The 16,443-nt window shown below is 31.1% G+C and overlaps 1 protein-coding gene across 1 annotated transcript in view; it reads left to right on the top strand.

Annotated features, from left to right (window-relative positions):
- The window catches only part of LOC142320451 (CD151 antigen-like), an 88,465-nt gene that overhangs the window by 63,004 nt on the left and 9,018 nt on the right, over window positions 1-16,443 (top strand). The window contains exons 3-4 of the mRNA XM_075358230.1: window positions 943-1,134; window positions 8,578-8,751. Coding sequence (XP_075214345.1) covers window positions 943-1,134; window positions 8,578-8,751 — 366 coding nt within the window. The remainder of the gene's footprint in view (window positions 1-942; window positions 1,135-8,577; window positions 8,752-16,443) is intronic.

Below are 16,443 nucleotides of genomic sequence, written 5' to 3'. Positions count from 1 at the left end.
CCATAAGCAGTTGTCTGTATTGTTATCATTTAAAGAATTTTACACTAGTAATCATAATAATTCCAATTTATTTGGCAGTATAGATCATTTTTAGATATTTTGGATTACAATAAATATATGTTCAGATAAAACTAAATTTGTAAATTTAATTTATTAATCTAAATTATTTACGTTGGACATGAAATGTGAGATCTGACCGAATGGTTTATGATTCAATTAGTTGTTTCCATATGCCGTATATTTATGGTGATGGGAGGTGTTCTTTTATGGAGCCTAATCTACCCTTTGGCGTGGTTTAATTTCTAGAGGAAAAGCAGTTTTTGTTACAGCCTATATTCAACTACATCAATGCAAAATTGTTTATCAGTAATGATTTCTGCATTCTGAGTAAAGATACCTTGATGTCCAAAAGGATTGTGGGATGAATGGGTGACTCCTGCTTTGTGTTTTAAGCTATTTCATGGTTGAAATTTTGTCACGTGTTGAAGTTTCTGGGCAGATCATCTTTTGTCATCCCTTCTAGTTATCCTTGATCGCTATTCCCCACTTTGCAACTATGTTAGATTCATGGTGAGGCTAACTAGATGTGGTCTTATGACTTGCTTTCTTGTCTGATGGTTGCACAATTGAATAAAGCCAGCTGGCACGTCATATATTTCCTACACTACAATACCAGTACAATACTGTGTTATGAGTCTTTCTTTGTTTCTTGGATTTTATTCTAATTTCCTACAGTCTGCTTAAGAAATTTTAAATTAAAAAAAAATGATATTAATCCTTTACAAATTATATCAACTGCTGCATAACTTTTATGTTTATTGTCATTTATATTCCAATTTTTTGTCTTAATATCAGTGTTTTACCCTGATTAAGTGACATTCATTTGCTGTAGATGTAGTTTTATTTATTTAAAAAAAAAAAATGTATATTTTTTTGTTACAGATTGCTGGTCTTGCTGTGCTTTGTGTTGGTGTTTGGAGTGTATTATATAAACACCAATATGTATCACTGCTTACAACAGTTACATACCCATTGACATCTTATGTGTTGTCACTGGCTGGTATATTGGTAATATTTGTTGCCATTCTTGGTTGTTTTGGTGTTTGTCATGAAAATCGATGCCTTATACTTCTTGTAAGCTGTTTTTATTTATTTATTGTTATCTAATTTATTTGTTATTTTATTTATTTGCAAACAAACAGAAGTTTTACAATTTAAGTTTAACAGTAAAATGCATAAATTTATTAAAAATGTTTTTATTTTATAACTACCCTCATACCTTGGTACTGTGGAACCACCTTTAATGGATTTTAAAAGCAATGGATAAAATCTGGAGCAACCGACTCATTTTAAAAGTTCCGCTTTCTATGGATAGAGCTGTGGCATCACTGGACACTTTCCTTGATAACTGACCATTACTTGGTAGACAGTCACTTTGTTTACATCAGTCTAACATGTGTACCTCATTGCTCCATGGTTTTTGCCTTTTTTTATGTATTGTGTTTGAATTATCATAATTTTCTATAACCATGGCGTCTGGAGCCATGGTTATCCTCTTCCCATACATGACAGAGAACGGTTGTGTACCTAGTATGTTTGCCTATTGTGTAACCAGAACTGTTTCGTCTATTCTGAAAAATAGAAGAAACAATTTCAGTGGTCCATATTTTTTACAGTCTAAATTTCTTATTTGAATAGAGAACACTCATGCCTTTACATAGCCTCCATAAATAGAAATCAGTAGGTGTAAGCATGGCTCGATTTACATGTTTATGCACATGGACGCAAGTGAAATTGTCACCCCTACTCTCTTCCACCTGTCCTGTCCATCACCCTCAGCTGTCCTCCTCCTGGATCTAATTTTTAACCAACACTATTTCAACTATCCTACTAAATCAACATCATAAAAGATTGTAATCATTTTCTTCCAAGATTTTGAAACAACGTAGACTAGTTATATATTGATACATCCTACTGTATAATTACTACATTAACTATTTTACTTCATTAACATATTTACAAAGGTGAAAATCGACCTTGCAAAACATGGTGTAAAAGGTATTTATAATTTATAAATAATAATTTTGAAGAATAATATAGAGGTTATATTGTAAAAAGCTAACTTACATTTATTACATTTTTAAATCAAGTGAAACTGTAGTACATCAAAACTGCTTAAATCTTGCTTTAATATGAGTAAAATCATTAATAACATGAAAATCAAGTTTCATAGTCAAGTCATTCTCTTGCTGAAACAGCTCCATAGAACCAATCTCTTCTGAGTAAGAGTAACCTCAAATAATTTTCGATTCTTGACAAGTGAGGGAAATGATCTTTCAGCTGCACAGTTTGTTGCTGGTATATATAAATATACATAAAGAAAATACTTATGTTAGAATGTCATGAAGAGTTTTCAATATTAGTAATCTGTAATTCTGACATTTGTTCAGCATTGGTATTGTATAATTTGTCTTGAGTTAAAAGTTTTTTTAAATGAAGACACTCAACAACAAGTGAAGACTTGTCAATGTCAGTTGCATAAATTTTCTGCAAAGAAGATACTGCTGTGGGGATTTCCTTGGCATTCAAGCTGCATAGATTTGTTAAGAAGAAGTGTTTGCTGAGAAACTCGATATAGACGGTAATTCTCTTCTTAAAATCAGAAAAATTCTTATTAAGGATCATGAAAAGCTTTTTTGAAAACTATGGTCTGTGTTTTTTTCTTCCTCCTCCTCTTCTGGTTCATTTGAGTCAGATTCCTCAAAGAACTTTGTTATTTTTCTTGATCTTTTAGGCCTTTCTTCTACACATTCACTATTGAATTCATTTTCAAGAACAGTGTGGACAGTTTGTAGTTTTTTCACCAGCCATCTTGTACAAATTAAACAGACCTTTCATTTTATCCACAATTACACTCAGAGATTTGTTTAACATCACAACTGGAGCTATATTCATAAAGCATGATTGTATTTTTTCATTAACACTGTTAAATTAATTAAGAACATCATCCTGTAAGTCTGCCATAGACAAAGCTTCAGTGCAAACAAATTTATTTAAAAGCCCTTTGGCTTTGTTTTTTCTTTTCCATCGTGGCTCTTAGTCACATTTTTGAGAGTCTTTAAAATTGCCTCAAAATCTCTCTTGAGGCTTTTGCATATCTCTTCCCTGGCTGACTATCTTGTTATGATCAGCGATTTTATGGAGAGGTTCTTACCACCTGGCTTAAAAAATTATTCTAGCACTTTCCATGGGTCGATGAAGAAAAAAAAATTGTGGAGGCCTTGTAACAAGTCAAAGAATGATCTAGAAAGATTATAGCATCCTGCTGCACTAGATCCCATTAAATTAAAGGAATGGGCAGAACACAGCATGTAAAGTATCAATGGGTTTGCTACTTTTAGTCTAGTTTGTGATCAGAGTAGACCCTAGACATATTTGAAGCATTATAGAACAATTGTCCACAGGAATTCTAAGTGTGTAAGCCATGAGCCTTAAGAAATTCAAAAAACTGAATCAACTTTTTTTTTCTGTAAGACTTTGGTTTTTAAAAAATCTACAATACATTCTTCTGGATATCTGAACTCGTTCACAGACTGTAGGATGAAGATAACTGGTCATTATGTGTAACATCACGAGTTGAATCAACAATTTGAAAAGTATTTTGAGGTTTTCACTTCTTTACTCTCTAACAGTTCTACCTATTGTCTCAATCAACTCACCACAAATTGTATATGAAAGGTAAGATGATTTACATTTACCAGGGTAATCATGCTTATCAATCTGGGCTTTTAAAACAGAAACAAACTCTGCAATAGTTCTAGGCACATCATGTGGTCTACATTATTAGTGGAACGAAACTGTTCATCATCTCCTCTAAAAGCAAGACCACGTGATGCTGGCTTCTTTATCACGACAACCACTCTTTGAAGTACAGCCATCCATTATTTTATTCTTCTTCAATTTGTGTTTATAAGTGGTTACCAGTCTTCCGCATTTCAGCAGCTCCCTGTTTGTAGGTTAACCACTATCAAGGTGTACATGTAAGTTCTCACATTCTTTAACCCCCGGGTAACAATGTTTCCAATTGTTAAATTCCCTGTCACTGAATTGACTTGGTTAGACAAAACAGTTTGCTGGAGCTACAAAAAAAAGATCCCTGGCTGGGGGAATAAACTAGATAATCCCTATTCACTAGATCTCCATTAGCTAGTTTTCTGTCAAACAACCCTGTTCAAAAATCTGTTTTTATCAGGGTACACTCATTTGAATTATTCAAAGTCATCATCTTTATTTTGATTGAAATCATTTTTAAGAAAATAGTCTTGTGGTAGTGCCTTTAATTTTCTACAATAATGGATAATTACTTGGTTTCAAGTTACTAGTAATACTAGTAGTAGGAGTATCAGGTTTTAAAAGGATGTCTTCCTTTTCTTTAGTATTGGATGCAATGTAATTAGGACTTCCACTTGGGTCGGTTTATAATGATATGAGAACTATGTTGATCATTAACTGGGGCCTCTTGATCGGCAGCAGTCATAACATAATCAACAAAAGTTGTTTCAACTTCGTATGTTTCTTCATTGAACCTTGAACTTTATGAAGGTGTTGAATGAGATTGGGAAGAAGTTTCTCTCATACTGGTATTACTTCTAAAAAAATAATCTAATTTTACTGTTTAACTTATTATTTCATTCAATTTATTTTTTCCTTTCGCTCGCTACTTTTTAGTATTTTGCACCATTAAGCCTTTTGCATCCAACCATCTTTGTGGTTAAAATATCTTCCAAACATAACTTTAAACCAAAATTATACTAAATAAAATGAATTGAGTACTTAAAAAATAAACACACTAAAACATACTAAAAATACGATTAGAATTGTATCAAGTTACATTACAAAAATATAAGTACAAAAATTTTGTACATGTAAAAAATTTACAATATTATTTACAAAAATTGACACTATTCTGCTGTTTCACTGAAACAGCAGAATAGTGGGAAAATTGTAATGTTGCAACAATTACAAGACACCAGACCCTGATAAACAGCTTCAATAGACAACAGACTTGAGTGCTCAAGACAACCAACAGAAAGATCAGCTTCAACAGACAACAGACTTGAGTGCTTAAGACTGCCAACAGAAAGCTTTCTGGTTGGTCGAGACACTTGGGCTTGTCGAATGTAAGCAATGAGCTTGAAATGGTGTTCTGCTCAGGGGCAAGCAAACACATATGCAAGACGGCATCAACTGCTGTGTACAGTGTCATGCTGCTCACACAGTACATTGCCTGTTTGCGCCCTCTATAGCCAATTGTACATTTACTAACTTTGCATGCTTACTAGCAAATGACAACGTTATGCGGCAACTGACCTGTTGCCGCACAGTTATCGTTTTTTAAACTTCTTTGAAAAAGCCATGTTTTCCATATTTTATTTTATCAGTAGTAAATATGTGTAAAATTTATTTTTTGAAAATAATTCACATTTTATCCAAATTTACTGCCTGCGCCCAGACCCATGTGGCACATGCCTAAATCCAGCTGTGCGTGTAAAGTCTGAAGGCAGAGGAGACTACACTATCCACAGTTCTCGTCCAATCTATTACTGAATAAATGTTTTTAGGTAATCCTGTACAAATGTGGCAAATTTAGAGGAATTTTGTTTAGATGGAGATAGGAGTTCTCTGGTATTTTGAGCATTGCATACCATTTTATTGTATCCAGTAAGTTGTTTCCCATCGTAGTTTTTTCAGCCAATAAGAAGGAACCAGTAATTCTGTCTCATACAGTTACACATCACACATTAAGTTTTGGGCTGTCACTTTGATTATTATATGTGGGGGTTGATTACCCCATATTTGAACATCATGTCGAGGTACTTGTCCTGAAAACATGAAAATCATTACAGATCATTATTAAAAATAAATTTTTTAAACCTCCCCATTATAATCCAACCTACCCTCAATATCTATAGTGAATTCAAATCGTTTAATTTTGTTCTATTGATACATTTTATGTAATATCTGTATTTTATTTCCAGTAAAGCATAATTGCTTTTTACACTTGTGAACAATTATTTTTGGATTATCTAATTTTACCGAACACTTCCATACGGATTTTTCAGGCTACACAAATAACTTGTTTGTGTAGCTTCAGCGTTCTCATCAGACACTAAAGGTTGTCTTGGACTTAAGCAGGCTACACTCTTCTTTGAGTTGTTTATTCCATTCATGAATTTTATTTTCATGTGGTGGTGGTTCTTCATCGAATACATGATGGTGTTCACACCTAACAGTTGTAACAAACTCATACTTAATGAGACACAAAACATATTAAACCTTCATCTGTTCTGTAATCATAGTGACTAACAAGCTTCATGTACTATTGGTGTTGTAACACAGAGCACGAGCTCTTAGTTAATGTTCATAAATTGTTTATCAGTCAAAAACTTTTAGAGTTTCTCTCTTCACTTAGTATTTCTACACTTAGTATTTCATTTACTTTCTTCTAAAAATGATGACTGTTTGAAACCTTTTCGTTATTTTATAGCATTCTTTACATTATAATAAATACATATAATATTTGTTTGAAGTGATCTTAAAAATATTTACATTTATAAAATTAATGTTTAACCTGTAGTCTGGCGCTATTAATACCCGTACATGTTTGTAATGTATTAAAATTGCTCTCTGAATCCCAAAGTAGTAGTAGCATTGTTTTTTTTATATCATCTGCATTTATTACAAGTAATATCTGAACAAAACATTTATACTTTAACATCTATACATTTATAAAGTTCAAATTTTTAAATTTCAGTTTATTACTTGTAACTAATTATCTTTAAATTCGATAATTTTATTTTTAAATTATATTTTCTTAGAATATTTTTATTTGTGAATTAATTAAAAGCTAATTATTCTATCCATCTGCACCCATTTTAACAATTGTTGTGTATTGGTTAGATCAGTTTGTTGCCCATGTCTTGCAATAAGTGTGGTTGTTTTTGGTATATATAAAAAATCTTATCAGATTTAATGTAAATTTTAATTTTTTATAGTTATGTATTAATTTAGATTAAGGGAAGTGATAAAAAAAATCATTCCGAAAAAAGAGCTTCTTTACCCATTAACTGTAATTTTTTTAAATTTATTTAATACTACTATATATGTATATATATAAACAGAATTTTAATTTAAATATGGGAATCATTGATAACTTTTCGACAGTTAAACATATAAAACTAAAACTTACCTCAAAACATTTTTGCATTTTGCAGCATCAGATCACCACACAACAGTTTTGAATGAAAAGGGAAGGGTAGAATTATATCACATCATTTTAAAGGGCATTGAAAAGCAAAAAAATTGACCTAATACATTTCAGGTTATGATAACCCTAACTAAAATTACTGAAATAACATTTTTCACAGCTAGTTTCAAAAATAAAAAATGTGAGAGCGATCTAAGTCACTCCAAGTAGTGGGTTTCAAAAAAAAAAGATTGTTTTGAGGAAGGAGCATTTGTTAAATTTTATTTTACTTTTTTTGTTGTTTCATTTTTAAGCAGTTATTTCCAAAGTACATAAACTGCTTAACTAGTGAAAAACATTAAATGGGCCACCATTTTAGTTATGTTGACTGTAATTCCTTGTCCTGTATTATCTCCATATTTATTTTCCTGAGACAAGCTCTTCTTCAGTGCCTTTCTGGATAGTAGTCCAAAATCTTCTTCAGCCTCCTTCTCTCCTCCTTCCTTCTTCTTACATGGCAATATCACATTAATTGATGCATTTCCACTCTATGAGTAATCGAACATCAACTCCTGAGCTCCTCTTTTTAGTACAATTTCTAACAAACTGTAATCTTGAAAATCCATTCAGCATTTTAATTGTAAATAACCTCTTACTGCTCTACTACTTTTCTTAATGTGCTTTCATTTTTATCCATGTACTTGGCCACTACTGCCTTGTAAAACAGCAACTTATTACTACACTTAACTTTAGTGAACTACAACAGGACATTCAGCCTTCCAATTATGCCTTTCAATTATGCATTGCCACTCTCTGGTGAATTTCACTGTCAGACTTTCCATTATCTGTATTAAGAGTTCCAAGTAACTCATGCTGACCTCTTAAAGCCTCTCCATTAGTGTCTAAATCTAAAGAAAGGTCTCCCAGTGATAAATATTCTTTCTTTCCCAAATTTGATGTGTCAGTTTTACAATCCTCATCTTTTCAAATGGCTCTTCAACATATGCATCGTGTACACAATATTCTCTTCTTCATTGGTCTTTAACAATTACTCATTAGCAAATAACAAAGTGGTCCTTTCCAACCTCAACTATCTTTCTCGTACATTTCAGCCATTCCTTCAATGTACCATCATATATATCTTAAAGAAAGTACGGGAAAGACCCTTAATAGATATTGATGGATATCAATATTGAAAAATTATATTAATGAAATTGTCTTTTTTGTGCTGGATGATTTTTAATGCAGTTTTATTAAAACCTATCGAAATAAGTTGATAACTATAGACAATACTGTGAGTATATTTGTTTATTTAATAATTATTGTTCCAGTATACATTTATGCTACTTCTAATATTTCTACTGGAAGCTATGGTTGGCGTATTGGCATACATATATCGGGAACAAGTTAATATTGAATTGACCACTACACTTAATGATACCTTCTTACAATCATACAGGATAAATGGTGAAAAAACTGCAGCTATTGATCGTATGCAACAAGAGGTATTATAAATATATTTAAAAAAATTTTTTAAATTAGTTTTTGTTTTATTTATTTGTATTCATATAAATAGTTCTTACGTTTCTATCCTTTTTATTTATTTTACGTAGTAATATGATTTGTATTCTCTTCAAAAATATATTTTTGATGTTACTAAGACATCATAGAAAAATATAGATTGATAAAAAATGTTGACTAAAATTTAATCTTTAAATTAAGAGAACATTTAAAAAATGGCAAAAGGTTTTGCTGTGGTATTCTTCTAAGTGATAGTACATTTTGAAATTGCACTTTTATATATAGTAAACCTTTTCTTTTCTTCTTTTGCTTAGCGTTTGTCCTTTGCGATGGCGGACTCTACTTGGTGGCTGCAATGATGCCACTTGGTATGGTAGTGAGCTGTGGGGTGAAGCCCACAGAGATAGTCCAGCGAGATGGTCCAGCGTTGCTTTGGTTGAGGCTCTTTGATTGCATCCTGTCGATGGTTAGTGTGTAGGCGGTCTTGGCGACAGAGTTGGCATTGATGTGCAGGACGTGGCCAAACCATCTCAGTCAGCTCTTGTGTAGTTTGTTGATGATGGGCCCAATGCTGAACTTATTTTGTAATTCAACATTGGCAATGTGGTTGAAAAGTGTCAGACATCCATCATAGCATCCGTGTTTCCATAACACCATACCAACATTCCATTACCTTGGTCGGGCCACCATTTGTTATTTGGTCATGGCAGGTTGGATGATGATTTGACTGGACTTTTCACGATTTCATTCATTTGTCACATGTGGTACTGGTCATCATCTTTCTCTTCAATAAATCTTTATAGTAAACCTTTTCTCTTAAACCATACTAGTCCTTTTTCTTTCAAGATACGATTCTCCAGACAAGTTATAATTGTAATTTATTCATTTCAAGTATATACCTGAATACATTAGCTTATAGTAACTAGGAATAAATAAATAAATGTTTTATTCTGGTCGGTAAATAACAGTATATTTTATTCATCACATCAAGAATGGTTAGATATGTTACTCCACATAAAAAATGGAACTACCCCAATATTGTCCTGGCTGGGCACCGATGCTATTTAATTTTGGCCACAGTCAATCAAGGGGTTGGAAGACATGGGCTTAGTGGGTTCCATATCTTCAAAATTTACTTAAAGTATAGGTAAATTATTTTGTATAATTTAATCCCCTAAGTATCTAAGATATTTTTTGTTAGTGTTGTTCTAATAAGTTTTAATTCTAATCAGAAACCACAAAGAAGTGATGTTTATTACATTCTTTTATGGAGAATTCAAACTCATGTTATTGTACATATTAGATGACGCCATTACATGAGTATGTCATTTATTTTATATAGTTGGACAATTTCATTCAGGGGTGAGAGATAAGCCTAATTTTTTTGGCCTTGTTTCATCAGTTATCATTTTTCCGATCTCATCAGATGAATTAACTCATTTTTACAAAGTTTTGTACAATGACTTTTGAATACCAGTTACTAAATCCTGCTATTTAATTTTGGTCATTTTTGACCTTGCCAGCATAATTATACAACTCTTTGTTGGCATTTTTAGTTTTTATGCAGATATTTTGTAGTTAATTTTTTAAAAAGCTTATTAATTTTGCCCATTTCTTATAGTTGCTTACTTTCATCTAATTTAGGGCTTATTTTATTTTTTATATTAAAATCTGTTATCATAGGTAGATTTAAAGAATTTCTAATAGAATATATTGAGAACAGAGGGGGTCTATTGTCTTTTTTTTATTTTTTGAGCAGAGATTATTGAAAAATTTAAGTTTTAATAAAATTATTTATCATGCAAATTCTGTATAAAATATTCATGCTTATTAAATACCAGTAAATTTATCTCACTTTGTGTCAGTTTATTTGCATAATTAAAAAAAACATAGGTACATTGCACCTATGCAATAGGTAAAAACATAGGCATTGTTCTCTTACAATGTATGAATGTTAATGAACTAATTAAAACAATAAGAAAGTAAAAAACTTACTGAATTTTGTAATAGAGCTCTGAATACAGTAGTATGTTTTCAACTTACAATGCTATCTAGTCTGTTTGTTCATGATGCATTCACTGATTGGCATTTGAATGTATTAACTTTCATTAAAATTTGGCTAGTCATAATGGAAATTAAATAAGTGCTGAGTGTGTTCAGAGTCATTATTGTTTCATGAATTGCAACCAAAAATTACTATTCAGAGTAAATGAAGAAGGAATTATAATAATAAGTGGTCTCTTGCTGCATGTACAACAGTTTGCCTGAAACAGGTTATATAGTGCACAGGACGCCAGGTCATAATAGAGGTCCAGTTATAGACGAAACATTTAAATGAGTTAATAATGTTCAAAAGAAGTCCAAAGAAATCTATATTTACAAAATTCACTTTAATTTAAATGATTTATACTGAGTGTATGATTTCTCTGATTCAATCATCATTGTGGAATTTTAATTGTTCATTTTTTATATACAGTATTAATGTAGTCCTTAAATAACTTTTCAATAGTTATACATAGAAAAATTACATTTTGTAAATACTCCTACCTCAAAATGATTTATTTTTCAGTATGAGACTACCACATCTAAGCAACCATTGGTGGCGGGGGGGAACACTTGAAAATCTTAAATGGAAGGGTAGCATTTGACATATTATTTTACAAAAAAAATTGGCATTATAAAAGAATTTTGATGTTAAAAGCTTTGGGCTACAACAATCTTAACCAAAATGGTAGTCATTTATGATTTCACAGCTAGTTTCAAAAATGGTCAACAGTACCTCTTAAATAATTCATCAGTAGTAAAATGCCAGACAAAAATATTTAACCAATATTAAAAAAATTCATATTTTGGTATAAGACCATTGCTTAGGGTGTACTGTTGGCCCTCTGAAACTAGCTGTGAAAAATATTAAATGACTTCCAATTTGGTTAGGGTTGTCGTAACCTGACATTATTTTACATGACAGTTTTTATTTTTAATACTCTTTAAATTGATGTGTTACGATGCTGTCATTTTAAAATTTCTTGTTGTTGACTCTCCTTGAGTTTTGATGCCTTCATACCAAACATTAAATCATTGTGAGGTATGAACATCAGTAGCTAAATTTAATTTTTCTGTGTTAAACTGGTTTAAGGATTCCTATACCTATTACCATATGTATTATTTTTTAAGTGATTATTAGGATGTATGAGATCTATTTTTTATATTTGAAAATTTATATTTATTTTCTGAACATGATCAGATTAATAAGATTATTGTTTTGCTAAATTTATTATCTTGCAAATGATCATTGAAATATATATTTGTCATATAAAATTTATCTATGAATAATAAAGAGAAACTATATAAAACTCTTTACAATTAATTATTTTCTCTATATTCTGTAAATATGCATATGTTTTGTTGCTGCTGTATATATTTATATTCTGTTATGTATAGTTATTCATTTAAATCATTACTGTCACATATTTGTTTTAAAATTATATTTATCATACTATATATATGTTGTTATTGTTTTGGTGATGTAGATGAATTATTATTTTTTTTTTATTGAAAGTTATTTAGGTATTAACTTTTTTGTTGGCTCCAGGTTTTAATATTGCTTATTCTCTAAGTTATAACTCAGTTAAAACTTCATCTTTTTTTACATCTTTGTCTAGAAAAATTTATCATTTCTTTTTATTTAATACAGATAATTTAAATTTAAAGAGTATTTAATATAATGTTTATTAAAATAGATTATAAATTATTAGTTCTTAATTTGACCTTAGATAGCAATAATAATGAACACTAAGTGATGAGTGAATCAGTATGAATTAAATATAAATTGAAAGTGTATCCGCTAATCTCTATAATTAAAAAAAGTGTTTATAGTTTTTACTTTTGCAACAATATAGTTATACAGTATATAAGATAATGATTATATTAATTGGTTCAAATTTTCCATTTGAGGTTATTGCAGTTCTTGATATTTCATAACTCTTTCTAACCAAAAAAACACAATTTTGGCATTGAAAAATTCCGAAAGAATGTTTGTATGTATATTGACTTGTCTTTGATATCTACAGATTGGTTGAGCTGATTTGGATGAAATTTGGCATGATGATTTCTTTATGGGGCATTGATGACATCTAATTTTGGTTTCAATTGGTCAAGGAAGTAGAGATATGGACCTTATAGGTCTCATATGTCAAAGTTTTATTCAAGGAGTTGGTAAATTTTTTTGTACAGTTTAATGCCCCTTTGATAGCTAAGATATCTTCCGATGATATCTTGTTCATACTCCTTCATAACGGGGTAGAGGCAAAAAACACTTTTTCTTGTTTCATTCACATTTTTATATTAATTAAATGATTCTGTTGTATTAGTATGTCTGGTTATATATTTAGTCCGTCTCATTCGGGGGTTAGTAAAAGTAAGCCTAATTTTTTGTCAGTTATTATTTTGCTTGATGTCTTCTGACTGGATTAACTGATTTTTATGAATTTTTTTATTAAAAAAAATTTTCTGATTGTTTTTAATTCTGAATAAGGTGACATTTAATTTTGGCTATAAATGGCCGAAGAGCTGGGGAGATATATTGCAATGGATACTGTAAAATGTAATGTATCTCAACTGACCATTCAAAGAATTCAAAAAAGATTTTAAAACATTCAAAAGCCAATTCAGAACAAAAGATTAAAAATCGTCATCTTAGGTTAAAAAATCCCTGCTCTCCTATTATAGTAACATAAGAAATATCATTGACTACAGAAATAATTAAAAAGCAACAGAAAGTTTGACAATGGACAGTAAGAAAAAACATATACACTTCATCAATGGATTATGCAGGTTGTATATTTAGATGTTTTAAAATTTTAATTATTGTCTGCTATTAATAATATGTCACTGGTGGAAACATATATTATTTTTCTTGTGGGCTAAGACCCAAAACATACTGTGAAATCACTTGTGATTTGGCTGAATCATCAGGAATTTAGTATTTTAGACTGGCAGCTACAAAGTTCGGATCTTAATCCTATAGAAAATTGATGGTCCCATTTAAAAAAAACGCTTCTGCTTATGTGGAACGACTAACATCGATTAACATCTTTGTAGGAAAATAAGTAACCAGTGGGATTCCATAAACAAGTATACGTAATAAAATTAATCGAAAGAATGCCAAAGTGAATCTGTGATGTTATTAATAATTTTTCCTAAGTAGTATTGTGTGTTTCAAAGTGAATATCAGGATTTTAAAGTTATGTGATATTTATTAAGTTTTACTTACATTGATAAATTAAACATCAAACGAAAGAGCAACTCAAACAGTTTTTCTTGTGAGGATTCAATGTAAGCACCATTTGTCACAAGGCAACATTCAACTGATGGGAGACATCATCCCGTACTTTAATCAGTAAGCCTGGAGTAATTAATCAGTAAGCCTGGGTAGCTGCTTCAGTGCTGTGTCTCAAATTGGGTAGGTCAGCTGGTAAAGGTCGTCTTATACATTTGATCCTTTATAAATCCCCAAAAAAAAGTCACCCAGGGCCTGATCGGGTGAACATGGAGGCCACGACAAACAAGGTTCCTGGTGACCAATCCAGCAGTCAGGAAGAATTTCATTCAACCAGTTATGTACAGCATTATGCCAGTGAGGAGGTGCACCTTAACCCACCGGGTTGGTCTAGTGGTTAACACGTCTTCCCAAATCAGCTGATTTGGAAGTCGAAAGTTACAGCGTTCAAGTCCTAGTAAAGCCAGATATTTTTACATGGATTTGAATACTAGATCGTGGATACCGGTGTTCTTTGGTGGTTTTGTTTCAATTAACCACACATCTCAGGAATGGTCGAACTGAGAATGTACAAGACTAACACTTCATTTACACTCATACATATCATCCTCATTCATCCTCTGAAGAATTATCTAAACGGTAGTTACCGGAGGCTAAACAGGAAAAAGAAGAAGTGAGGAGGTGCACCATCTTGTTGCCAAATAAATTTCAGTGGTTCATATTGCAGTTGAAGATAGTTTTCATAGGACTGTGCACAAAAGACTCTTTTACATGTTAAATATTGTATTCGTACACACTCAGTCATCCTCTACTCTTCCCTTTACAAATACAACTAGTGGTTTTAAATTCATCAACGAATGTTATTGTAACTCGAGGGATCATAATGGAACTTAAAATGTAACTCATGTTGAACAGTAATTATAGATTCACACTTTGCAAACTGCAAAATACAGAACACTTTTTATAGGAAGTTGCCATCTTTGCTACTATCGTTTTCAAGTGAAAGTTACAGGAAACAGTTCATGAGCTTGCGCACAGCTAAAACTTTTTGAGTTGCTCTTTCATTCCATATAATTAGTTGATGTAATATATCATGCAATTAATCAATGTATGTGAAACTTGACAAATACTACATAACTGTAAAACCCTGACTCTGTAGTCTGCTGAGAATGAAGCACTTGCCAGAGGGTAGCTAAAATTGCTTAACATTCCTGGCTTGGCAGGTTTTTTAATGTTATATAATTTAATTATTGTCTGATGAAGTAGTGATCATGAAAGTGCTAAATCTGTGTATGATAGTGAAAAATATGTATGGGACTCACTAGAGATAAATCTATTACTTTAGCTTTTTTTTTATAATGTTGTCTTTTCTTTTGTACTGAGCCAACATTAATCAATAATTTTATATTGTTTCTCTAAAATGATGTAATACATTTACTATATATCAATCACCAAATTTAATGAATTTACTATTGATAAGAAAATAAAGTACTCTAACATGAATTTTGTTTTTTTGTAACACCCACATAGTAGAGTAGTTGGATTTAACTAAATGGTAGTGTGTTTATTCTTATCTACATGTTGCAACATTTTTAGATTAAAATGGGTGTGGTGAACCTAATTATTCTGTATCAGGTATTATGGCCTTGAAGAATTGAATGATAATGTAAAAAAAATAATGCCTGTAAAGTGAGGCTGTAGTGCATTATATAGATTCTCTGTATATACATTTAATTACTAAAGCCTGTTTATAGTTGACAACAATCCAATAACTGAAATAAGTAATTGATTTTTATGATTTTATAAAAGTAATGTGAAGTATTTTTGAAAATAATACCGTATCTAATGTTGTATATATTTTATTGATTATTAGGTACAAATTTTCTTGTTTTCATTAAATCAATCATTAAATGTTCCTGACAGATAGTAATTCTAGATTATGTGATATCGCTATTTCTTTTTTTGAATCTAACAAAATGTTTCAAGAATAAATAACCACCATTGTATCGGTCAATTATTGTAGATTATGTATAGGTAAAGAGCTGAGATAAATGTTTCATGCAATAAACTGGAAAACAAGAAAATACTTGTGTTACTAAAAAAGCACCGTTATTTGTTTTTATTAGAATTCTAACGGATGCCCATTCAATATAGTCCCTGATTGCACTTACACATTGGTGTAATTTTATTTTTCACTAGTGTAGATGGAAGGCGGAGCAGATCAGGTCTATTAGCTTTCTTTCTTTTTCCTGTTTAGCCTCCGGTAACTACCGTTTAGATAATTCTTCAGAGGATGAATGAGGATGATATGTATGAGTGTGAATGAAGTGTAGTCTTGTACATTCTCAGTTCGACCATACCGGAGATGTGTGGTTAATTGAAACCCAACCACCAAAGA

This window comes from Lycorma delicatula, chromosome 2 (genome assembly GCF_047948215.1).
Source record: "Lycorma delicatula isolate Av1 chromosome 2, ASM4794821v1, whole genome shotgun sequence".
Classification (NCBI taxonomy): Eukaryota; Metazoa; Arthropoda; class Insecta; order Hemiptera; family Fulgoridae; genus Lycorma; species Lycorma delicatula.
This window is presented reverse-complemented; position numbering and strand designations above follow the sequence as displayed.